We start from the raw sequence: 27,919 nt of genomic DNA, 5'->3' as shown, positions 1-27,919 counted from the left end.
GGAGATTTCCAAAAATTAAATGTCAAAAGTTTATATCAGACTCATATAAGTTTTATTGAACTTATATTATAAAACCAAAACTAAAACATATTTTTAGCTTTACGTACGGTAAATTTTATATTGGTTCGATATAAACTTTTTATATTTAAATTTTAAACAAGTTACATAGTTTTATCAAAATTTGAATATATTTCTTAATTAATACTTAAACTTTTCAAAGCAAAATTAAAAAATATATGTTTGTTAATAATTAACTATGCTAAAATAGTTAAACATATGAATAATATGACATTAATTACATTCAGTTAATTTTTTAAAAAGGAAAATAAAAATATTTTATATGTTTAAAATGTTTGTATTTCAGAAATAATAACGTATCATATTTTTTATATGTTTAAATAAATAATAATATTATCATATTTTTTATAATATATCATAAACATTTTAAACATCAAAAATAAACATAAACATTTAAAACATATAAAATATAAATACATTTGTCTAATTTATTATATAAATATACTTATTTTTATAAAAAATATGATAGTTTATTATTTCTGAAATAAAAACCTTTTAAACTTATGAAATATTTTTATTTTCCCTGTTAAAAAAATTAATTGAATGTAATTAATGTCATATTATTCATATGTTTAACTATTTTAGCATAGTTAATTATTAACTAACAGACGTTTTTTTAATTTTGTTTTGAAAAGTTTAAGTATTAATTAAGAAATATATTCAAATTTTGATAAAACTATGTAACTTTTTAAAAATTTAAATATAAAAAGTTTATATCCAAACAATATAAAATTTACCGTACTTAAAGCTAAAAATATGTTTCAGTTTTGGTTTCATAATATAAGTTTAATAAAACATATATTAGTTTGATATAAACTTTTGACATTTAATTTTTAAAAAACTATTTAGTTTTATCAAACTTTGAATATATATATATATATATATATATATATATATATATATATATATATATATATATATATATATATTATATGTTTATAATCTTAAGGGTTTTTTTTGCAAAATATTTTTAAACTTAAGGGTTTTTTCGCAAAAAATAATTCATAGTAACCTGAAAACCTGCTATTACAGGTAAAAATGGCAAAACCGACAAAAAAATGACAAGTTTGCGGTATAAACGAACCAAATATCTGCCGAAGGGTAAAACTCACATTTTCTGTCAAACTTAAGACTTTTTAGGACATTATCCCTTGAGAGAAATAAAGAAACTAACGTCATTCGTTCCAAATATTGTATTCGATTATTATCATAACTTATTTGCTTTTTATATATGATTATAATTGTTGTTTATTCATTTATGATTATGAATGTAATAGATTTTTTTTTGTATGATTACAACACCTGTCTATTCATGTATGATTGCACATATATTTAATTTTTTTCTATCTTTATTTTTTTTTATTAATTTATGATTACAAGTATAGTATGAAGTTTCATAGATAAAATAGATGAAATTTTTATTCATTGATGAATTTTTTTTTTTTCTATCTACATTCTTTTGCATTGTACTTTTTTTTTTAATTTTACTCGTCACATTAACCATGTTAAAACATTAATAAAGCAATGGCATTTGATTTTTTTATTATTGATGAAAAAAATGAAATAGTGAGGATTGGAAAGTCATTATCTTTTCCCATATTAAGTCTTTTATGTGCAATGATTATTTATAATGAGTTATAAGTTGTAGGCTCCATCTATATCTATCTGCATTGGCTGAGCTGTAAGTGTATGTACAATAGATTTATTTACAAGAAAGTTGGTATGAGGAAACAATGGAATGGGAATTGTAATCACAGGGCCTTCTGATCCAGTCTTTCATTCCAATTGAGGCAACGAATCAAGCTGCGAAACCAATCGCCTGTTTGGTCAAACTTGTTGACCGTTGGAAGGGGATGCTGACTCATACATATACGCACCGAGTCTCCTCTTGAAAGTTGTTGCCTTCTCTTTCCATCAAACGACACCCAGGCATTACTCCGTGCATCCTCTGGTATCTGCCACCCGTTAAAATAAATACTTACTTTCCTTGCTATGATTTATGAAAATGCTAATCTAATCATTCAAAGTATATTTGAGTATTGGGTTTGGGTTTTGGCCTTTGGGAGAGAGTTGAGAGCTGATTCACCTTTAATTCAAGACGTGCAGAATCAGGAAGTATAACAGGCCTGAACGAGAGGGAATGTGGACAAATTGGTGTAAAAAGCATGCATGGGACATTTGGGTGCACCTGCATTGCATTCATAAAATTATATATATGCATGATGCACCTTTTACCTACCTAATTAAAATACCCAAAACTATATCAACATACATACATACCATGGAACCTCCTGCAGCTGTAGAGTAAGCTGTACTCCCTGTAGGTGTTGCTACTATCACTCCATCACCTTGCACCTATTATTATTATTATTATTATTATTATTATCTAGATTAAATAAAATTGAGATCCAAAAGAAAAGGGTTGGAGATTTTCAGACAAAAACAAAATGGAATGGAATGGAATAAATAGATCAACAGATTTTAAACATCGTTACTAAATAGTAAATCCACACAACTTTTATAAACCATCTAAACTTTAAAACAATTTTGTTATAAAAACAAGTTTTAATTAACTTCCAAACCAAAAACCATGATGCCACTACAGCGTGCATGTTACATACTTTACTCTCACTCTACCAATATGGACAATGTATTTGATCTTTTACCCATAATAACAATGTGCTTACATTTTTAAACAGCAGCGTTAGTTTGTTATTTTACATTTTGCGACCTATATGGATTTATCAGTAAAAAATGTAATTATGTTGGTATTAAGGGTTAGGCAAATGGTTGACTTACTTTAGATATTGCTATTATCAGTAAAAGATGTAAATGTTTACTGTTGCTATAAATATAATGGGTAAAGAAAGCAAGCGCACTGCTATTAAATTAAGGGTTAAAAATATATCAAGTAGAATGCCCATATTGGTAAGAAGGTTGCTATTTTTCTGCAATTTTCCACTCTACCCAAAATAATAGAAATTTTAAAGAATACAGTGATTTTGGCAACCATACATAAAGTTCATTTTTTTTTTTTTTTAAATTTGTGAAAGTATACTGCCATTATTAAAAAAAATATTCCCTCTACACTATGATGAGATAAAAAAAAAAGTAACATGGATGATACTTGCACCCTATATCGTTTTAATAATGTTGCATTTGCCATTGTCAACAATCATATTCATACATGATGAGCCAACTAAGAGGTGCTGTTTTTTCCTTGCTTGATGATTTAATGTTGTAAGCTATATATATGAGGAGGGTTTGATGCAAAAGAAGGAGTTAATAAAGAGTGTTGGGGAAAACTAAAAGAGGCTTTCCTAACAACAACAAAATGTATTTTTTTTTTCCTTCCATACAGATACAGATACAGATACAGATTACAAAAGAGAAGTTAATGATGAAAAAAAAAAAAAGGTTTTAAGGTATGAGAGACATACCTTAGTAATAAGACGGTCATGTTCATAACACTCGATTTTTGAAAGATAAGGGTTGGAGCCGCGATCAACGACAACCTCGTTGAGAACATCAAAAACTTTCCCGGGCATTGCTTTCCCGTTTCGGAATATCTCACAGTGGAGACGCATTCGAAGAGTTATATATACACCTTCCAGTGTGTTGTTCCCATGGATCACTCGTTTTAAATCCTGCTTAAAGTCTTCAAACTGCACCCACCCACCCACCACAAATCATTCTTACAATTCTTACTTAAAAAATAATAAGACAATTTCTTGAAATCTTTTTCAACTATCATTTATCATGTAGAAGCTTACAGCATGTGAAGTGAGGAAACCCAGAGACCCGAGATTGAATGACACAACAGGGGGAACAGCACCTCTAAACAAGTTGGATGCATGCAGAATAACCCCGTCTCCCCCCAAACAGGCGATCAGATCTACCCTCTCATGAAGATCACTACATAACATAACATAACAAATTACAAACTACAATGCATATATTTTTATTACTACAAACATATGAAATAACAAACAAACAAATGCTACTTCTTGCATTATATACCTTGTATCTTGACTGTAGAAAGTTTGTACAAACCCAAATCCTGGTATTCTTGCAAAAACATCATGAACCTCAGGTTCCACAAGAACATTCATGTTCTCTTGATGATACAAGAAAGACGCAGCCTGTGTTTCATGGCATGGACAACCAACTGTTAGAAATCGTTTAAATCAAACTGCTCTAATGTCTATCTTTTCCACAGATTGCTTTTCTAACATTCTTTAGCATCAATGATAGATGCTGAAAGCTAAAGGAGCATCATATAAATAAATATAATTCACAAACAGAAATAAAAAATAAAAAATAAAAAATAAAAAAAGGTATGTTTAGGCCTTGTTTAGTTTTTTCACCATTGAATGCTATCTGGAGGACTCTGGATAAAATGCTGTCCTTATAAATGATGTTTAAAATACAATTAGAGAAAATGAGAGCACACTTGGGGAAAATATGTATAAAAGGTTAGGACAGGACTTAATGGGAAAGTCTCGACTTCTTGACTTTAGCTGTTAAGTCATTCTTTCTACATAAAGTCAAAAAGAAATTGATGCAAAATAAATGATGAATAGAAAAGAGTTTGACAGATCACCAAAGAATGAAGTTTGACTGAAAGAAACCCTCAATACTGCCTAACAAAATTTAAAAGCCAAGCCTATCCAAAGTCCCACGAAACAATAACAAAACCATGAAATCACATTAAACTAAAAAATATATATAATTGAAGAAAGAAACTGAATGTAAGCATAACTAAAACCTAGTGATCATTATATTTGGGTTCACAAACACAAAGTAACAAGTTAAAAGAAATATAAAAGCTTTTACTCCTCTGATAACGAAAAATGTAACAAAATTCCTTGTCTAAATCTAACAAAAATACACTACAGGTATCCATATCTCCAATCTTCAACTAAAGATACAAGAAAGTATCAAATTTCACACGAAAAACTCCACACAAAGAGAATAGAGTTTTAAGAGGAAAATAAAAAGCTGCTATATCTCAGATATCAATTTAAAAAGAAATATTTTGCAACGAGAAGATCCTTTTGATTATTAGGCTGGGCAAACTTCAATGATGAGGGCAGGGCATTCATGTCTTTTGTACACAAAAGGTGGGATACAGAAATTGCAATTTTTATCCCATTGACATCTGTTCTGTATAACAAAAAAAGGCATTATTGATACTCAGATGTGGAAGTGGTAGAGTACCTCTTTAGCTTGTTCCATTAGTTCTAGGCCAAGCTTCTTCAACAGTAACACAGTCTTGGGTGATGATTTCCACATAAGCATCTGTTGTTGTGTGCTTGGATGAGTGAATGCCAAAGAGGATTCAGTTACTTTTTCTCTGGTGCAAGAAACCCCATCTGTGCGAACTAAAAACATTTCTGCTTTCTTTCTTGATTGTATTCTTACAACCCCAGTTGTAGAAGCACACATATTTCCCTCAATCACTTGTATATCTTCATTCCCAACTTTTCCATTTCCATTGCTTGAGACAACAATGGCATTGGAACCACCCACTTCATTAGTGGCATGCCTGCTATCTGAATCATTGAACTCTTTCAAGCTGGAACCAGAAGGAACAGAAGTAGAATTATTGCTGATATTATTCCCATTTAGAGAACCATTTGCCCTTTCAGAATCTAAATTACTTTTCTTTCTTGATCTCAATCGTTTCTCTAATCTTTTTCGCTCAAAAGTGAAATATGTGGTGGGGGAAAGAGTTTTATTTTTGAAAAACATGGACATTTCTTTTCTTGAGAAAACATTGGAAGGTGGTAATTGGGAGTCGATGGGATTGGCACAGAAATCAACCAAAACCCCATTTCCAGTATCTTTGTAGGCTCCATTACTGGTTGAAGACCCTTCATCATCATCTTCCATGGCTATGGCTATGGATATGGCTGGTTTTGAGTTTGATGCAAGTTGTTGTTGATCTTGAATGTAACGAGACCCATACTGGCGCCATCTGGAAACCATGGCAGAGGTTCTCCAAACACCTTCCTTGCTATGGAGATACACAGGCTTTTTGGTGGGGTCCGCTAGTACGGATGAAAACATCTCAACCTGTGTCATTGATGGTGCTGTCCCCACTGAAACCGGAAGTTTGACCAGGTCAATTTTCCCAGATGAAAGTGCGCTTTGTAATGCGGTTTCATAAAACACATCATTCACAGTCTCTGCTCTAAGATCCACAATCGTTTTGAACCCTTTTTCAAGCAACCACTTGAGGCTTTCCTCTGTCAACTGGCTACCCCTCCAAAAAGCTACCTCACAATCAGCAGGTTCTATATCTTCTTTTGATGTGGATAAATAAACAGGATTCCAATTTGCAAATAAAGATGGAGGTGGATAATCCTCCGCACGAGGAAGCCCAGAATCATAGCAAACACTTTTCAGCCTTTGAAGTTTTCTCCAAACATCAAGACTCCGCGTATCATCTGCTGTCAAAAAGATTTCAAGAGCAATATGTAAACTTTCACAATACCTTTTCATCTCACGCCTGAAAATAGCAAGGGGTGGAAGCTTATCCTCCATCATGTCTACATCCGAGACACTAAATGACTTCATGATGGTTGATCTCCCAGAAAGAAGATCCTCCCTTCCTTTATTTAGAAGGCATATCATGCAACCAAGAACAGAGACTATCTTATCTTCAAGTAACGGCTTGTCCTCTGAAGGAAAAGCATAAGAAACACTACATTCCCCGGTCACAGGGTTACATAATGTATCCATTAATGCATTGTGAAGCCTTTCAGCAGCTCTAAAGATTCTACAGTATGCTTCAACTTCAGCGATATCTCCAGGAAGTGGACCAACCCATGGTAATTGTGTCAAATTATGGGACTGGTATGTCTAAATTTGAAAAAAAAAAATTAGCAATTTAACATCATCAATGAGATTCTTTGCAATGCTAGTATGCTCTTATGCTATGCAAAACTGCAAGAGATATAAGGGCAGATTGTGGGAATAGCAGCATGCTTTACTTTTGTTATAAATATGGGTAATGTGTCGTATTTTTTTACCCATAAGGCCATAATAGCAATGTACTTGCAATGTTTACTGATATTAGCAATATATAACATGGAATTCTTAAAATGCTTACAAGTATAATGTTGCATATTGCTATTATCAGCAAAGTAAATGTAAGCATGTTGCTCTGTTATGGGTGAGAAACCTTAAGTATGTTGCTACTATATGTAAGTACATTGCTATTATGGGTAGACAAATAGGTCCCTTATACAAGTTTCAGGCAGAAAAAAAAAAGTACGGTGCCAATATTCGTTATAAAAGTAAGTATGTTGCTATTTCCTGAAATTTGCCAAAAGAATTCTTAAGACTCCTACTTGATTCTTGTTGCAGTTACCAAGTAGCATTGGCACTAATTATTATTTTTTTCCAATCCACTTGAGGTTAAAGCATAGTTTTAAGTACAAGATATCTGACTAAAAAAAGAAGGCCACATTTGACTTGAGTGCTACTGAAGTTCCCTTTCAACTTGAAAACTAGAAAGTTTGGATTTCTAAAACTTAAAACCATAAATACCAATAGAAATTTCTAAAACTTAAAACCACAAACCTTCTGCCGGGCATAGATATGAAAAGAAGAATGTTTGAATTTCTAAAATCAGAAGTCTATTCTTTTCAGGTAGAGACAAGGTACCATATGTAGAGGAGTTTCACCAATAAAATCATCCTACGGTTGAATTTAATTAACTAGTATTCACAAATTACCAAGAAGAAATGATTGTACCACATTCAACATGTTTTTCTTTTTTTAAGAAATATCATAAACCGCACATCCACAACTCTGACTAATGGGGATGCACATTTAAACTGATCATTGCAAATTGAAAGTCGCAGTAATCAGTTTGGGAAAAAAAAAGTGATTATGATTATGCTTTTCTGATTATTCAGGGTCATAAATAATCAGATTTTAAAAAGTAAGCAAGGAGTGCTATAAGGAAAGAGATTACTGAGACTGAGACTGTGAGACAAACATAAATATACTCAACTTTAAGCACCTCGTTATCTGCTTCTGATTTTTGAAGTTGCAGTGATCATTTTTAAGAAATACATCCAAACACCCCCTATGCTTTTGTTACATGGGACAGGACTCGATGGGATGGGACTAAACAAGCTTTCTAGGGCTATTTCTGATGATGAGAATAAAGAGAGGGCATTCTCGTCTTTTACGAAAATGAGAGATCAAGGGCGAGTACCTTCCCATCTTGTTTCACCTTCATGGGTGAGACAAATTACAATCAGAGTACATATCTGGGGGAAACTTTTTGTTTATTTGGTGAAAAGATATAGCATACTTTGATATACCCCTTTACAGTTACAAGTATCCTTAACGTTAACAAATTTCCGAAATGAGATTCTACTAATTATGATGGAGTATTAAAGCCAACCATATGATTAGAGTCTCAATCTCATTTCAGCATCTAAAAGTTCACGCTACTCAACGAACTAAAGATCTAATAAATCTATACCAAAACAATTCATCCGACCAATCAATCATTTTATTTACATAATCAAAGAAAAATGAATACCCAATAACTAAATTGATGAATGGTGCACCTGAGAATCCAAGCCAATGTTGACGGAGAAAGGATTCGAGAGCTCCGCCCCAGCAGCAACAACTACAGTCAGACGACGTCGTGCAGGTAATCGGCACTTGGTCAGAAACCCTACGGAATTATTCGGTTCTCTGAATCGTTGAAGCTCGAATGGATGGTGTTTGAGGATTACAGTGTGTAGAACTGGAGATGTTCGATTCATATCGACAATCACCAAGTGGCATGAACATGAAGCCATGCCAACACCATAGAATTATGCAAGTAACCAGCGTGGGTGGATTGAAACAATTAGGAATTGTGGATGATAACAAGAGAGGGACCAAGGGATGAAAGGTGGTGGGTTCGCTTGGGGTTTTGTTGTGTTGTGATTCTTTGACCTTTGATTCGTGGATGTTTCAGTTCTCTCCATTTCCAAGAGATGGTGACAGAGGGAGAACGGAGTGCCAAACAACTTTCTAACTTTATCCCCAAAACTACAATCCAAAGTCCAAATTAAATCTCACCAGATCCATGACAAAAATGCAATTTGCAAGTAATTTTTTGGTTAATTTTTGTTTTATCATTCCTTAGACCACAGGGAGTGGGCGCGGCCAGGACCGCGTTCCCCTTGCCACATAAGCATAAACACCGCCTCTCGGTGCGGTAGGGAGTGCACTGCACCTTTCTAAGGGAGCACTCTTTCAAACAACCTTCCAGCAATGTAATTGGTTTATTTTTCTTTCCTCCTTCTGATCGGTCCTTTTTATTTATTAAAAAATAAATAAAAAAAATACCCAAGTGTTATTACTATGTTATAACGCTCTATTATAACCAAGGTTCTAAATAACGTAAGGCGTGACTTCGTGGCAATGTCAAGCCTCAAGCTTTTCCGAGCCTTGGCGAGTCACGTCGTTTGTAAGGCGTGACTTAAGGCGGCAATTTTGTATATAATTCATATTTTTATATGTATTTTCTACTATTATTCATTTTTATACATATATATGAGTCAATGCGGCGTTTTGGTAAAGCTTGGCGACACATGCAAGCCTTGAAGTCATGGCGCGCCATGGCGGAGCCATGGCGAGCTTTTTAGAACCTTGATTATAACCTATAGAATTCACAGTTGACAAAATAAAATAACATTTAAACTATAAAAATAATAATCATTAATCATATATTTGTAAATATTTATTTTTATACAAAATTTGATGTGTTAACCTGTAACATTCCGATGATAAGATACTTCTAATTGTGACCCTATAATTTTATTATATTGCAATTTGGACCCTAAGTAAAAGAAAGAATGTGATGAAGGTCCTAGTGTCATTTCGTAATTTGGGAGTTTGGGGAGTACGTCATGCGTACGTGTCTACGCTGCGCGCCCTAGTACGCAGGGCGTACGTGCCAAGCATGCAAACCCTAATTTTTAGGGTTTGGCTCATATTTAAACCTCATTATAGCCTCATTTCTCCTCACTTCATCAGCCTCCATCCTCTTGAAACGTTTTTGCAACCCTAATCCATCTTGTGAAGCATTTCTAAGCTTGAGTGTGTGTGTTTTGTGCTTTTCAAGAAGAAGGAAGGAAGGAGAGACCACCTTGGAGGAGTGAAGCTCTTTAGATCCAGGATCACACCGCCTTTTGGCACCATTTTGAGGTATAAATTTCTGAACTTGGTGAAGTTCCATTTAGATCTTGTGTTGGAATGATTTTTGGTCCTTTTTGTCCCAAATGTGGAGATTCATTAACATAGCATATTCTTGACCCATTAAGTTGTCCTTTCAGACCTTTGGAAGGGTCTTGAGTCATAAAAATGGGTTCCAAATGGTTGGTTTTGCTCCATGCATCATTTAGAAGGTCTTAATGGATTAAGAAGTTGAGTTAAGCACTTAATGGACATGCAAAGTCATAAAGTTGGAAACTTTATGACTCTTGAGGGTATTTTAGCCATGGATCTGAAAGATGGACGTGAGAGCTTAAGCCATTAAGCTCTTAATGGGGATTTGGGTATCTGGGAGTACGCCCCGCGTACCTGGAGTACGCATCGTGTACGAGGTCAACCACCCCGATGGTGGTCAACATTCGAGTACTCCCCGCATACTCACTATGTGGTGACTCGGCTGGGTTGACTCAGTTGACTCAGTTGATTTGACCAGATTGACTTTGACTTTGACCAAGTTTGACCTAAGGGTATTTTGGTATTTTGGGATTTTGATTGTGATTGGTCATTTTGTTGGATAGGTGATGGTTAGAGTTGAGATTCGGAGTCGAGACCTCATCAGCTTTTGTCCAGTCTGTGAGGTGAGTTTTCCTCATTGTATTTTAGGGTCGAAGGCACCAAGGTCGGCCCATTAGATTAGATATCTTGTTATGTGATAGTATGTTATCATGCTGTTGTGATATGTTAGATCGGTATCCTGGTATATATAATGATGCTATGCTTAGTGATCTGTAGATCTGCCTAATTGTCTGTTGACTGGTTATGTGTATGTTTATTTGTTATGTATATGTCAACATGTTATGTGTGGTTGGGTTGAGGTAGACCATGGTAGACTGAAGGCCAAGAGACCTAGGGCGGCCCGGATAGACTGTAGGCCTGAGAGGCGTACCAGTCAGGCCGAAGGCCCAGAGAATGGTCCAGATAGGCTGAAGGCCCGGTGAGGCGGTCCAGTCATGTTGAAGGTTCTGTGAGCAGTCCAGATAGTATGTAGGTCGGTACGGTGTTCCAGTCAGGTTGAAGGCTCTGTATGCATGATGTTTGTTATTATGTTTATGTGGTGGTATTTTGGGGGAACTCACTCAGCGTTGGCTTACAGTTTTAGGTTATGGTTTCAAATACATCGGATGACCTAGGGATGTCAACGGGACCAAACGGGAGCGGAAATAGTTGCCCTCGCCCCGGATCCCCCGTTTACATAGCCCCTGTTACCTCCATCGCCCCCCCCCCCCCATTCCCCCGGTTCCCTCGGCTTAAAATTGGATTTTTTGCTAAAAAACTACTTTGTTTTAGGCTAAAAAGACTATTTTTAATAACTTTAAAAACTTAAAACCTAATCTTTTAGAAACTAAAAAATAAAAAATCCAACATTACAAATCCAACATTACAAAACGACAATTCCAACAATCTTACAAAGACAAATCCAACATTATAAATGTAAAATACGACAAATCTAACATTACAAATATAAAATACTAACATGCCCAAAAATATATGACCAATTCACTACATCTTCAATATCCATTAATTGCCTTCAACTCTTTATTCATTGACATTTGAATATCATCCCTAAATAAATAATAAAAATAATAATAAAATAAATTGTTATATTAGTTTATTCAATACAAAACGACAAACTGAACAATCTTACCTCAATTCCCTCGTCGTCTTCATCAGAATGTAAATTATCACCATCAATAACACAACCTAACAAAGAAAAAAATAAATAAAGGTAATAAGCAAAATATATTAAAATGAATAAAACAAATAATCGTTCAAGAAAAGTCATACATACCTTATTGTAGTTGCTTAGTGTATGCATCAAAATTATACATAACTAAGATTTTATAGCTTGAGAATGTTTGATTTAGCCTTATTTCCTGTTCCTTGTTTGGTTGTGGGCTTAGGGTAGAATCAAGTATTCGACTATCTATAGGATCCAGTGTTATGTATGGTTAGCATACACGAGTGCTGCAGGGTTGGTGGAAGTTTCATGGATGAGTTATGTGGGGTCAGCCAACTAGTCGCGTAATGTTTAGCCTTCCTCTAGGAAGTGAGGATAGAGTGTATGCGTATGCTAGTGTATATTGTTAGGATTGTTGTGATGATCCTCTGAGACAAATACGGGTAGGTGTGGAAGGTAGTATGGGTCCGTACTACTAGAAGCACAGGACCCGTACGCGTGGCAGAGAAGTCACAACACCTAGGGTTTTGTTTGGGAAGTGGTCCCCATGGTGTTATATTCGTTTATTGTTGGATTAGGTGTCTAAGTTCATAACTATTTCTGGTATGTACTTGACCCGGTTGGTGTAACGCCCGCAGATTCGGGCTAGTCAAGTTAGAGACAATAAGCATCAAAAATGAGTTTTTGATGGAAGATTATTTAGAAGGATTAATCTTAACCAAGTTTTATTATATGTTACAAGGGTTCCGTACATATAAAGAACGCCGAAATCCGAGTTATAACAAAGAAATTATGGCCCGTCGAAGTTTTACGGCGAAACCGGCACGACACCGCGTAACGTAAAAAGTGAATTTTTGATAAACTAATTTTTAGCCTTAGATATCTAAATTAAAGTTGTAATATATGTTAAACCAAGAGTGTGTATAAAAAGAACGTCAAAATCTGACTTCGTATGAAGAAGTTATGATTTTTCTAAGATTTGGCATAGCAGTGCACAGCCCGAAATTCGAATTTTAGATCGGTCTATTTTTGGCCGACGCAACCTAGACAAGAATCGAAGATCTCATTAATAGTAGCGCAACGGTAAAAAGACAGACGAAAACGGACGTCGGATGAAGAAGTTATGAATTTTTAACGGACTTTTCATGTCCCGGCCTGTTAAAAATATAACTTTAAAAATAAAGTCAAAATTAGCCGACGGAGTCTAAACAAAAGTTGTAGGGTACGGTCCCGCCTACGTGTGGATATAAAGAACGTCAAAAACGGAGTTCGTATGAACGAGTTATAAATTATAATAGCATATTTACGTATTAAAATAAAGTATAAATCATATATACGTATACATATATATACAAATGTATATATCATTAGAAAGGTATCGATGATGCGGTCATTATAAGACTAGTGTTGAGTACTTTCGACATTAGTTTTGTACAAATATCGTTAAATCTATTTGAAATAGTATTATGAATGGGTGTTTAGTCGTTTATATAACTATAAGGTCATTAAGTAATTATAGAGGGTAGTTTTTGTAAATTCAATTACTATAAATAAGAGCCTTGGGCTCTCATATTTCTTGCACCATTCTCTTGATTCAAGAGTCTTTCTCTTCTTATCCCCCGAGCATTTCGGTCCCTCGTGATTCGACTTCTCTTTCTGTAGTTTTAGTATAGTAAGGTGAGCGCTGAAGCGCTGCACGAATCTTTCCTAGAAAGATTCAGCGACGAAGTTCTGCCCCTGCAGAGCCCGACTCCTAGCTAAAACCCCATTGTAAGTAAGTTATGCTTACCCTATTTTAATATAGTTTATATTTAAAATTAGTATTGTTATTATGAACTTATAATAAATATTTGGGCTATTATTATGACTTATATAAGTGTCGTTATAATATCTGTTTAACTACTCGCGGTACGGAGAATCTGGTTTAAAGGGTCGCATAGGGTTGTTGGATTTCAGAAGTGCTATATGCCAAAATGGTCCTGCCCTCCGGTGTTTTATGTCTGGCCCCTGTTTGTACATAGTGGTTGGAAAATATTGTTTAAACGCTTATATAATAATAATAATAATAATAATAATAATAATAATAATAATAATAATAAGACTAATAATTAGTCACGGTAAATATTAGACTAAAATCTAGTGGTAATAATACTAGGTTTCGTCGAAGGAAATTATTTTTAAGAAGCGAAGCGCTGTCTGAGTTCGGAATCACCACCTTAACAAGTGAGTGCATAGTTACTTTCATCTTACACATAGATATGAAGTATTTAATATAAATTACATGCTATGTGTGCATATTGTCTGTATAGTTGCCGTCTATGCTGGGTGAAAGATTTTTATACATGTTTTAAATGATTTAAACTGTATATGTATTTATATATCTACAAAATGTGTTGGGTAAAACATGGGTAGATGAAATAGTTGCTGTATGACAAAAAAATAAAATGATGAGAGGTGATATAGACCATGAGATAAGGGTGAGAGGTGACCATGAGAGAAGCCTTTTACCCAAGTGTTGGCCCCGTCATCTAGCAGAGTATGGATGACAACCACAGACTATTCTAGACAGTCCAGTGGAACACTAGCAGGCTCGCAACCTGTAGGTGTTATTTGATCTGTGTATTCACCAGCTGTACTCTAAAAACCCATTGACATGTATTGCGAGTGGATTCTCGGAAATGATACTGTCGATAAACGAGATAAAAACCCATTGACATGTATTGCGAGTGGATTCTTGGAAACGATACTGTCAATAAACGAGATAACCCTGGCAGATGCGCCTAAAGGACTCTACCGACAGAAGCGCCTAATAGAGAACCTCATAACCCCGGCAGATGCACCTAAAGGACAATACCGGCAGATGCGCCTCATAAGGAATGTCACAATTTTGGCAGCTGCGCCTAAGTGATAATATTAGTAGCTCTTCTTGACAGATGTGTCATTAGCAACGATGGATTTCGTGCCTATTCCTTAGGATAATTCTTAGGAATGAATGAACGAGGAATAGCTGATTCTTAGGGTAGATCCTTAAGAGTAAGGAAGATAATGGGGATGGGTAATTGGGTTGATTGTTTGATGTTTAAACATAATAATTATATTATTGTGGGTTGAAAACCCTATGTACTCACCAGGTTTCCCAACCTGACCCACTCAAGCTTATTTGTATCACAGGTGTCGATACGAAGCTACTTTACACTGAGAGATTTAAAAGAGATGTAGATTACTAGTGTAAATAAATATAAGTTCTATTTATGCTTATGTTTCTGTATTGACGATGACATCCCAAATGTTTTAAAATGAATAAAATACATTTCTTAGGAAATGCTTTGATAACGTATTTATCATGTTTTTCTGGGAACAAATTCCGCAACACTTTTATTAAAAGAGGTACTCTGATTTTTATAAAGCATAAACAAAATCGGTCTTTTCTGGCCGTGAAAATGGGGATGTCACAGTTGGCATGGTCCATTTGGGTTGCATGGCATCATGACACTTGGATAGACAAAATGAGAAGAAGGACACTTATGATTTGTTAATATATTATAAGTTATAATATATTAATATGAAATCATATTATTTAATTAGTATTGATCAAAAATTAATTTGGAATTAATTTTGTGATCAAAATTGAGACTAATTAAATATATGGGGTTGATTGTGTAAATCATCCATTCTTATATAGTGGGCTAATGATCCATGGTTTATTGGATTGGGCTAAATCCATAGGGTGCTCCATGGAGGCTAAAACCCATGGATCATGGAGGAAATGAAAAGCCATGTCAATTAGGGTTTACATGGTGTAACCGTACTTATAACACACTATATATAGACCCCATGAGCTACCAAAATTGGCACTAAGTGAAGAACAAGAGGGCTAGCCGATTTTGAGTGATAGTGTACTTCTCTCAAAGTTATTCCAAGAGTTGTGGTGTTGTGTGAAACACTTGAGGCATCACATTTGGGGTGCTAGGCTCACAAAGTTCTTAAGGAATCCAAGCAACAAGAAAGGTAAGTTCTTCTACTAGCTTTTATGTTTCAAGTTCCCCGTGCCATGCTAGTTAGGTTAATAACCTTGGAAAAATCAAATTTGCATGTATCTTAGTAAAACATAGATCCAAGGTTTCTAGGGTTGCATGTACACTTTAGGAGTGTTAGAATGCTCAAAACCCTTCAGTGGTATTAGAGCCTAGGCTTGTTTTCTTGATACTTGATGCAAATGGTTGAAGAAAGTCAAAAAAATATGCATTCTGCTGAGTGAACTCGCTGAGTCCATGGGGGACTCGACGAGTCCATGCATATATTCATCCTACTCGTCGAGTAGGTTCTTGCACTCGACGAGTAGGAGGCCCTGAGTGCAGTTTTCGAGTTTTGCTGTTGGAAATGGACTAGAATCATTACCCTAAACTGTTTTGGACTTATAAAACCTGTTTTTGATGTGGTAATGATTATGCTAATCCATTTACAATGGTTATTATCAAAATTTCAAGTTTTATATGTGTTTATATGATTCTTGAAATTGTTTATATGAATGTTCATGTGCTTATGAGTTTTGTTAGATCATAGGAATTATTTGCAAATTGTTTGTTAGTTAATTCTTGATCATTATGTGTTTTAATGGAATCCATAATTTGTCCTCAAGTTATGGATTACCAAAAGTCTTTCTTTTAAAGTCCATTAAAGAACACATAAGTTACATAATATGAAGAGTCTTCATTTTAATAAACCATTAACTCATAAGTTATGAAGTTGAAAAGTTTTGAATAGTTACAAAACTTGCCCTCAAGCTTTGGAACATGTAAAGTCACTTTAGAAAACTTTAGTTCCAACCCCTAGAATTTTAAAAGTTAAAATTCAACCCTTATACTTATAGTATCATAAGTTAATATATATATATATATATATATATATATATATATATATATATATGTATAAGATCAAGTCGTTTTACCGTTAGTAGGCCTCATTCACGAAGCCGGTCTATAAGGGGGTATAAGGTTGTTGCCTATAAAATGGCAGCTTAATGGGTGTCCACTCTCACCCACCGCTTCCTTAACTGGTGGAGGGTCGTTAGCCTAATGGGTAGGACAATGACTTTAATTCTCATTAAAAGTATAATGATTATTATAAAGTAACTAAATGTTTTATAAATTTCCAATCTTAGTTACTTTATGAAAATGTGAATTTGGTGCTAACCCATGAAATTACACTTTGCACCTTGCTTAAGTCATTAGTGGAGCGTGTGTGGTTAACCGGCACACTAACTTGGATTTAACAAGGTTGGCAAAGGGTGGCTTAAGGTTTATCATAGATCGGTGGAGCGCGTGTAGTTAACCAGCACATCGATTAGGTGATAAACATTAAGAGTACCAAGTAATTTGCATGGTTATTCACACCTTGTTTTGTGATCCTCGACATCCCGGTCACAAAACTTGAAGGGCACATTCGAGATTGAAACATGCCATTGAAAAAGTTCAATGAATCTCAAAAGAATCTAGGAGTTTCAAAACCAATATAAAACCTAATAATACATTTCGTTTTTCATGGTGGAAATTGGTGAATCGTCATTCACCTCCCTTCAAATATTTTATAGCTTGGATTACGTCATCCCTCTTCTAAGTTATAAAATATTGTGTTGGGTCCTAGCCTTAATATTACATTTGGGTGTATTATTAAGGACTATCTTTATATCTAATCTAAACTTGTCTTTCTTCCTTTTCAGATGTCTTCCAACAATGCTGCTTCTGGCTCAAACCCTACCGGCTCCTTCTCTCTCATGAACCTTTGTGGGAGAGTCATCTTTGATGGGACTAATTTCAATGATTGAATTAGGAACATAAGGATGGTCACTCGCTATGAGGACAAGGAATATGTCCTCGACAAGGAGCTGAAGGATCTTGATGAGTCTACTGCTACTCCCGAGGAGATCGCTGACTTTAGGGCACATGAGAGAGATGCTACCAAAGTGGCATGTATCATGTTGGCCACTATGTCAGCCGAGCTCCAAAAGTCCTATGAGGACTTTTATCCTTTTGATGTGCACCAGGATCTGATGGAAAGATACCATCAGAGTGCTCGTCAAGAGCGATATGAAATAATCTCCTCCATGATAACAACCCAAATGAAGGATGGTGAACCCATCACGGGCCACATGCAGAAAATGAAAAGATTCGTGGACCGTTTGATGAAGTTGAATGTGAACTTCCCCGAGGAGTTGGCAATTGACATCATTTTGCACTCCTTACCTTCTTGTTATGATCAATTTCGAATGACCTACCACATGAACAAGGAGGAAGTTACACTCAGCAAGCTTCAAGGACTTTTGAAGACCGCGGAAAGTGGTCTTAAAAGTAAATCAGTTGTTACTACTCTTACTCCTACCGCCGCCCCTGTTCTGGCTATCGGTCAAGGTAAAGGGAAGAAGAGGAAGAGCCCTTCGAAGGGTACCAAGGGAAAGTCCCTTGATGGCTCCTCTTCAAGTAGAACCAAAGGTGGCTCTGCCACTCCTTCTGCCAACCCTAAAGAGGCTGAATGCTTCTATTGCCATGAAAAGGCGCAGTGGAAGCGAAACTGCCCAAAGTACTTGCAAGATGTTAAGGATGGGAAAGTAAAACACAACCATGCATGTATTTACACTATATTGTCTAATAACTCACCCTATTCTAATTCTTGGGTCCTTGATACAGGTTGTGGTATTCACATATGTTCTGATTTGCAGGGACTAAGAAGAAGTGAGAATGTGGAGCATGGGAAGATAACCTTGATCATGGGGAATAGGAAAGTTACACCTGTCACCAGGATTGGAGTTTATTCTTTGTTGCTAAGTAGTGGGTTAGTGTTAGATTTGAATAAATGTTGTTACTCGTCTGAAATGGCTAGAAATATTATTTCCTTTCACGGTTTGTACAAACAAGGATTTACTTTTTCATTTGATAATGAATGTGGTGGTATTAATGCTTTTTATAATAATGTTCTTTATTTTAAAGCATTACCTTGTGATGGTGTATATGAAACTGTGTCGGTTGTAGATAACCTAGGAAATAATGTGTTGTGTATTGATTCTTCCACTAACTTGGATAAAGCATCATTATGGCATTGTCGTCTTGGACATGTGAGCAAGAAACACATAGGACAATTCCAAAAGGATGGAGTCTTGGAGTCATTTGACCTAAAGTCAGATGATAGTTGTGAATCTTGTTTACTTGGAAAAATGACAAAGTCACCCTTCACTGGTACTTGTGCTAGGGGTGAAGGTTTGTTGGATCTTGTTGAAGTGATTAATCGAGAATAAGAATGAAATCAGAGTAAAGATGAACACGAGAAGTAAATAAAGTCTGGTTCAGCTCATATTACTTCCAATGAACAAGAGTACAAAACGATAATAGAAATGGGAAAACTCTACTATCAACTCTATGTTCAGCTCCTATTTATAGGAGGCTGAAAGTACAAAAAATACTAAGGCTAGACTTTAAGCTTCGATAACAAAATGCCTTAGCAAATACATAAGGAAACATACGAAACAAACAATTACACAGACTTCGACATATTACAATATATTTCGACTCTACAATCTCCCCCTTTGTAATCATGTCGAACTTCTCAATTCGTGAGAATCTGTGCAGCAAAGTTCATCATCCTTCGTATCTCCGAGTACCAAGTCATTATCTTCCTCAACTCCATTTTATCCCCATCATTGTTCTTCTTGCAATTGTTCATACGAATAATAAAGTTTGTATATTGCGAAGTTGTATATCTTTCTATCTCTGAAGCCTGAAATAAAAACCTCTTAGCTTTGCCATTCTTATCTTTTCCAACAAAGACTTCCCCATCTGCATATTTCTTCAGTTTAACTTGAGTCTTCGACAATTTCATCACAATTTTCACTTCCTTCCCCATTGCTGATGCTAATTCCACATCAGTCAATGCTAGACAATCATAGTAATTGTCTATGAAGATTTTGATATGCGCAAGACCAAGCCTCAAAACATCTTTGTCAGTTCCTTGAAGTTGCGAAGCCTCCATGTCTTTCAAAATCAATGCAACTTGAATCAGGTCATTCAAGTTCATTAGAGGAAAATCAGCAACTGAGAAGTCATAAACTTGATTGTTCGCCCTTACAACATGATATCGAAAATTCTGTATCATATTCTCGAACATCACATCCTTTGTTATACTGACAACCTTCTTGATATTCACCAAAGACCATATTTCTTCTGGTTCTTTCCCAACAACCGCATGAAACCTAAGTTTCAAATGAATATAATCATCCTCATTTTCGAACTTCTCCACTATCTTGTACTGAGCCATGATAAACATCATTTCGTTCACTAGGAAATCAAGCTGACTCATATCAGTGTTAGTGATAGAGTAGCTTTTCTTTGGCTTCTTCTCAAACACATACATGTGATTGTAAGCAGCTCTTGCTTCAATATTCTCATAACTGTATTACTTCTTTGGATCTCCCTTTTCGATACCAGGTGGATCACTTTCACGAAGTCTCTGTATGCTCTGTATTTACCTTTGCTTCTCAATTTCAGCTTCAATTTCGGCCTTCTTCTCTTCCTTTGATTTTTCCACCACAATCACTTTTCCTTTATCTCTATCAGCTTCTGAAACCTTTGGTTTTGACGAACTTGAACTCCCTCCTTCAGTTGTCGAATTAAACACAATCCCCTTCAGAATGGGTCTTGTTTTTGACTTGATAGCTTCTGTTGTATTCGTCTTTGGAACTATAGGAATTGTGACTTGAGTAGATACAACTTTCGTTACTGCACCAGTAGTAGTAACAATCTTCTCAATCTTTTTCGGCTTATCACCCTCTTTTGTAATTTTCGAAGATTTGCCTTCTTGAACCTTCCTTTCTTCCCCTTGCACCCCTGTGACAACAGGTGGGGCACCAGTGGGTAACATGTGTGCAAACTTCGAAATTGGAGCCACAGCCTTCTGAATGGCTTGATCCAAAGAATGTAACTTCTGAGTTAAAAACTCAGGAGTTAAAAATGAAGTCGGAGCTGGCTTCGACACTAATTCTTTCAGTTCGCCAAGCAAAACACCCATCTTTTCGAAATGTTGAGCATCTACTGTATCCTTTGCATCAAACTTTGGAGTTAAAGCTTGATACCATTCAACAAATGTTCGGACAACAGCTTCAATAGTGTCAACATTCGACTTGATTGTCGAATAATCGGTATTCAGCTCATTCAGTTCTTTGGTAACTTCAACCTTCAGCTCCTCAAGCTTTCGATTTATATCTTCCCGAACTGTCTTGACATCTTTAACAAAAAGAACATGTCGTTCTTTTGCTGTCAAACGAAGATCTTTAAGTGCAGAATTGAACAAATCAGTCTGAGCTTTGACCCGCAATTCGTTATTTTTATCCAAATCATCCATTTGCTTCTGCATTCAAAGCTCTACAGCTTTGAGCATCACATCAACTTCTATTCCCGAAACTGAATTCTTTGCTCCGGAATCAACTTGGGATTGAAGAATAGCATTGAGTTTTCGATTGAGAATCTTGAACTGCTTACCAGACATCAACATGTGATCTGGTATATCCTCTTCTTCCGAATCAAAATGGAGATCATCAAACGTTCCTCCGAAACCTCTGCCATATGTTTCATCATCGGAAGTTGGTTTTGGTGGATCGGTGGATTGTGATAGGAAAAGTGTAGTGAAGGGTTGGTTTAAGACTTGATCGAAAGTTGGGGAAGGATTGGTAGTGGAAACAGGTTTAATAAAAGGTGGAAGTGAAACAAAGGTACTGGAAATAGGTTCAGGAATACCTTGAGGTTATGGATTAACACTCACCACAACATGTGCATCCGTATTAGATACGTTTGCAACAATTGGAGAAATTGGAACCGTTTCAGGAATTGATTTGGTGACAATAATCTCGAGTGGTACTGTTGTTGTGGGTAACGAAACATTTTCAAGAATGAGTGGTTGTGAGACTATTGGGCAATTCGAACCGAAAGGAGATTCTGGAACAACCTCTTCTTCTGATGACTCATCTTGAACCACCAACTTTCGCTTCTTCCTCTTCTTGTTTATATGCTTCGCCACATCCTCTGCTCTTTGCTTCTTGGAGGACGGGGAAACGGGTGCCGGAATCTCACGAACTTTCACTCCTTTTCTGTTTAACTGAGGTTTGCGAACAATAGGAGACTGATCTGTTGATGAAGTTCGTTTCTGGTACGTGAAATTCCTTAATATTTTGAACACACCTGATTTCGAAGGGATGAATTCCTTCGAAGATTCAGGAACAACTTTCTCCTTAGGTTTCTCAGTTTCAATTGCAATCTTCTTAGGTTACTTGGTTTTAGGTTGTTTCTTGGGACTTTCTTGAACTACAACCTCTTCAGGAACCTTCTTCGACTTTTTCGACTTCTTGGATGAACCCTCATCATTTGTTTGCAGCAAAATCTCAGTTTCGATTGAAGGATTAACATGTTGCAAATATGCCACCAATACAGAATTATTGGATCAACCTTCTTCAACATCCCATCAGGAATTCGAGCAACATTTGGAAATTCTTCTGAGTCATATGCTACAGTCTTTGGAAAATGATACTTTGCAAATTCTGCCTTAGCCTCATCAGCAGGAACTGGAATACCTTTTTTCTCATACACATACTGAAGAACCAAACTCCAGTAACATGCACACGAAATTCCTTTCACCACATTCGTGTTTTCCAAGCTTTTGATAAATTCTTTCCAAAGTTGAGTAGCATAATCAACATTGAGATCATAGTACAACCCTGCTACCATAGCATAAACTTCCATTCTCCTCTTATCAAGCCCTACACTTCGCCCAGTTAAGCAACGAAGGTATATTCCAAACAGAAAATTACATATGCAAGGAAGACCAGATTTCTTGAAATCACTGATCTTAACGAGTGGTGGCTGATGACCCATCTCGTTAAACATGAACATGACTTGATCAGCAGTAGGTTTAAAGAATGGAGGGGAATTCAGAATTACCAAGATTTGAGTAAACAACTTCTTCGAGAGCCGAATTCACTTCTCATTCACCAGATTGAATGTGATTATATCAGTGGCTTTGCTGTAAGAAGCAGTGGAACCAGCCATCGATAACCATGACAACAGAACTTTAAAAGCATTGAACATTGCAGTTGCGATATCTGAATGTTGAAGAGCAACAATCAGCATCTTGAGTTCTTCTGGATACAATGACACATCTCCTTCAACCTGATAGTTGGTGCTTTGAATCTTAATTAGTGGTTGAGATGCAACTTCTTCAGTAGTGGAGGTTAGATCAGCCGCCATTGATTAGGGTTTTGAGAACTTCTTGAAGAACAGAGAAATTTAGGGCTTTTTGATCGTCTGAGAATTTGAAAGCGTAATTGTAAAAGGAGAATAGAATTTCCTTTTATATGTAACCCCTATTGAATTCCAAACATTTTCTTGAAAGAGTAAGCCACGTCTGTCCTTAAAAGTTACACCACTAGCAGTTAAACGTGCCATGTCAGATAAAGTTCTTTGAAAGTCGGGCCACGTTGCCAAACCGTCATATCAGACTGTTCGTGAGTACCAAGTAGATAAGATCGAAAACCTTCGACATGGAGGTTAGGCTCTTTCGTCTTTGGGATTAAGGACAAAGTCATATGCCAGATTGTCGAAATCATCAGCCTGAGTTGGTAATACTCAGAACCTCAAGGATTTCGTGAGTGCAGTGTTCCAATAGAATAAGATAAGAGGCAAATTAATGAAAATTTGGAATCTATGATGTCGAAAAATAAAATTTCAACACAAAGGCAGTTAAACCCCGGGCAAAGGTTGCTTCGTTAATTATCAAGAGAGATAATCAATAACTTGTGTATGTTCCCGTGAATTTCAATCGAATACTTGTAGAGAAGTATCGAAGGGCTTCTTTTTCAAGGCTTCGTGGGTGGCTTAAAAATTTTGTTACATATCAACCTAAACATAAGGTGAGTAATTGTAACCGAAATTACTTGTTTGACCAGTGTAGTCAGTGACAAGTATGCTTTGAATTAATTTGAAAGTGACTTCGTATTTCACATGAAACTCACCCGGAAATCATATTCAAGAAAAAAATTGTGAGCTGGATCCTGTTGGTTAACAAATATCGTGGGTTGCGACTATTTGATCAAGATTACGCAAAGGAATTAAATATGATTTGGAGTTTCGAAAGTTTTGTATTGAAACAAATGTTTCGTTAAATCTGGAACTTAGTTCCCCGTTAATTCCTTAAAAATTTAGAGAATTGGGTTTCACTTTCATCACGGCCTCATGATTCAAGATCATAAACACTGAGTTTTGATATGTCTAAGTCATGATTGGTTTGATCAGTGACCTCTTGGACATACGTCATTGTGTGTGACATGTGTTAGAATTTTGAGATGAAAAAGGTTGTTTCACGAATTCAATTGTACCTCTGTTATGTTTAAACCAAACAGAAAACTCTTAACTCATGTGAGAAGAGTTAGGTAGCTCAGTAGACTAATGTGAATGCAAGCCTGATTGGGAAGAAATTTTCTTAATGAAAAATTTCATTAAGGCTTTCAAAATCACACATTGAGTCAATGGAGGCTTGGGTCGACATGCTGCAGCATGCTTCTAGGGACATTCTAACTAGTACAAAGTTGTCGAAAATTTACCTTACCCCAGAAATGCAATGTAACATCCCAATTTTCAAGGCCAAAAATTTCATTTTTAAATTAAGTACCTCATGAAATAGTGTACCAAAACATTTTCAAGTTATATCAACTTATAAAAATCATAACGTCATGTTTCGAAATCACAATATCAAGAGTTATGAAAATCAGAGTACAATCCCAGAAACTCCATGCGGAAATCATGTGTGTGTGTGATGCGCTGCTACACCGCCGGCTCCTTCCCCTTGGACGAAGAGGTACCTAAAACCAAAACTGAAACTGTAAGCAAAAAGCTTAGTGAGTTCCCCCATCATACCACATACCAAAACCACATACATATCGCCAGGCAATTCTGGGGTGCCCCGACCTACCCATGTCAAGCCATTCTGGGGTGCTGACATACCCGTGTCAGGCTATTCTGGGGTGCTGATCTACCCGTGTCAGGCTATTCTGGGGTGCCGACCTACCCTCCAGTCTATCTCAACCGAATACGAGGACTATTTCACCCCTACCGCTAGCATATAATATCATATCATAATCGTGATGTCAGACATATCTGGGGTGTCCGACCTACCCATTGGTCCTAGCGACCGAATAGGGGACTAGTCCCCTCCTACTAATACTATCTCACATAACATAGCATACTAGCATACACATATATCAAGCACAAGCAACCCAGATGATTATCACAAAGACAATCATCACAACTAAACAATTACCAGTGGGCCGGCCTTGGTGCCTTAGACCCACTTCTACTGGAAGGTAACTCACCTCGATGTCGTGTAGTGTCTGAAATGTCCTCGGCGTGAAAGTCGACTCCCCTCGACTCCTCAATCCCTACACGGCAACCCTTTTAAGTTATCAATTCGAACATGCAACCCAAACCAGGGTCAACTCAATTTAGTCAAGGTCAACATTGGTCAAAGTCAACATCCAGTTGACCTGAGTCGCCGAGTTGGTCTACCAACTCGTCGAGTCCATACTCCTCTAACTCGAACCAATCCCCGTCTCTACTCGTCGAGTCTAGCAAGAACTCGACGGGTTCTTCTTCAATCATACCATTTGGAGCCATCTTCATCCGACTCGCCGAGTTCGACCTTGAACTCGTCGAGTTCATCTCCCTCATAAGAATGTGTCCGGTCTATGACTCTCCGAGTTGTATGAACAACTCATCGAGTCCATCTTCAAAGATTGGGAGATTGCCTTGGACTCGCCGAGTCTGTTCATACACTCCCCGAGTCCTATGATTTCCAGTTACAGAACAAACCCCTAGCAGGCTGAGTGTTCCTTCCACTCAACCAAAACCGTTTCCAGAAGTCATTTTTGGGGAAAAAGCGTCCCGACTCGCCAAGACACCCAAGTGACTCGCCGAGTCCCTTTTTGTCCAACATTATACAGTCGATTATAATGGGTCTTAACGCGTCAAAACCATAGATCTGGCCTCCTAGGGTCCAATTTATACGTAAAGCTTCAAACTTGATGCACATGCATGGGGCCTTTGGCTCAAAAAGCCATAAAAGGAGGTCTACAAGATGCATGGGGTGTTTATGGCAACAAAGTTGGCACCTTTATGCCATAAAGACCCCTAATAGCCCCAGATCCGAGGTGCAACTCTAAGTACATCCACAAAATTCGATTTTTGCTTCTCTATACTCATTAAAAGGGTAAAAAAAACAACCCCAAAACAAAATCTAAGAGATAGATGGTCAAGGTTCCATCTTTTTACCTCAAATGAGCTGAGAATGGAGTAAAACTTCTAGATCTCCTTGCTTCTACTTGAACTTCCAAACTTCCTTCTCCTTCTCCAACCTCAAACACACAAAAGGATACACAAAATGGCTTGAGAGCACTCAAACAAAGCTAGGGTTTCGAGTTAGGGTATTCTGGAAGTGAGAGGGACGATGGAGGATGATTTGGGGCAAGTTAAGTTGTTTAAATAGGGTGCAAACCCTAAATATTAGGGTTTTGTCCAGACAACTCCTACTCGTCGAGTCGGTCTTCCGACTCGTCGAGTAGGTCACTTAAACCCCCGATCAACAGTCGAGTCTACTCGACGAGTTGGGCCTCCAACTCGCCGAGTCCCAGAGTAAATTGCAATATTTCTTGAATTTAAATACGTATCAGGAATCGGGTGCTACAAATCTCCCCCACTTATTTTAGAATTCATCCTCGAAGTATGCTGCTGAATCTGGAAAGAACTCGGGGTAGTGCTCACTCATCTCTTCCTCCGGCTCCCAAGTCCATTCCGACCCCTTGCGGTGCTGCCATTGCACCTTCACCAGCTCCACCCTCTTGTTCCTCAGATCCTTCGACTTCGTATCAAGGATCGCCACTGGCCGCTCGATGTAGTTCAGGCTGTCATCCACCTGAATATCCTCCAAGGGCACCACTGCCGAATCGTCCACCAGGCACTTCCGTAACTGGGAGACGTGAAACGTGCTATGAATCTGACTGAGCCTATACGTCACCTTGCCCACCCGGGCGACAACCCTGAAAGGTCCAATATACCTGGGGCCCAACTTGCCCCGCTTCCTGAATCGAATGACACCTTTCCAAGGCGACACCTTCAGGATGACCATATCCCCGACCTGGAACTCCAAGTCCGAACGACGCTTGTCGGCATAACTTTTCTGCCGACTCTGAGCAGTCTGAAGCCTACTCCTAACCTGCTGAATCCTCTCTGTCGTCTTGAGCACCACTTCGGTACTCCCCATGACCCTCTGTCCAACTTCACCCCAACATATCGGGGTCCTGCACTTCCTCCCGTACAACATCTCAGAGGGAGGACGATCGATACTTGCGTGATAGCTGTTATTATAGGAAAACTCCGCCAAAGGAAGGTAAGTATCCCAACTACCTCCGAAGTCTAAAACACACGCCCGCAGCATATCCTCCAGAGTCTGGATGGTCCGCTCACTCTGACCATCCGTCTGCAGGTGAAAGGCGGTGCTAAAGTGCAGACGAGTACCCAATTCGTCGTGAAACTTCTTCCAAAATCTGGAAGTAAACCGCACGTCCCGGTCTGAAATCACCGAAACTGGCACCCCGTGCCGAGCCACCACCTCTCGGATGTAGATATCGGCCAACTTCTCGGCCGAAATGCTCTCCTGAATCGGAATGAAATGGGCGCTCTTGGTCAATCGATCAACGATGACCCAAATCGAATCTACCCCTTGCGCGGTCCTGGGAAGCTTTGTGATGAAATCCATAGTAATATATTCCCATTTCCACATAGGGAT

General features: G+C 37.1%; 1 protein-coding gene across 2 annotated transcripts; it reads right to left on the bottom strand.

The window, feature by feature from the left end:
• Nucleotides 1–1,649: 1,649 nt before the first annotated feature.
• NADK2 (NAD kinase 2) lies at nucleotides 1,650–9,144 on the bottom strand. Of its 2 annotated transcripts, none has more exons than XM_079045774.1 (8): nucleotides 8,673–9,144; nucleotides 5,299–6,945; nucleotides 4,099–4,220; nucleotides 3,852–3,993; nucleotides 3,519–3,743; nucleotides 2,359–2,433; nucleotides 2,165–2,266; nucleotides 1,650–2,033 (listed from the first exon to the last, which is right to left on the bottom strand). In XM_079045774.1, the coding sequence occupies exons 1-8, from the start codon at nucleotides 8,907–8,909 to the stop codon at nucleotides 1,830–1,832; spliced, it is 2,754 nt and encodes a 917-aa protein (XP_078901900.1). In that variant the 5' UTR covers nucleotides 8,910–9,144; the 3' UTR covers nucleotides 1,650–1,829. The 2 variants fall into 2 exon arrangements, with proteins under 2 accessions (XP_078901900.1, XP_078901901.1); XM_079045775.1 differs by having other exon boundaries at nucleotides 8,645–8,743.
• Nucleotides 9,145–27,919: the final 18,775 nt, after the last annotated feature.

The sequence above is a fragment of the Lactuca virosa genome, chromosome 4 (assembly GCF_052849685.1).
Source record: "Lactuca virosa cultivar CGN04683 chromosome 4, Lactuca_virosa_CGN04683_v6, whole genome shotgun sequence".
Classification (NCBI taxonomy): Eukaryota; Viridiplantae; Streptophyta; class Magnoliopsida; order Asterales; family Asteraceae; genus Lactuca; species Lactuca virosa.
Note: the sequence above shows the minus strand (reverse complement) of the source record. Positions and strands in the feature narration are given on the sequence as shown.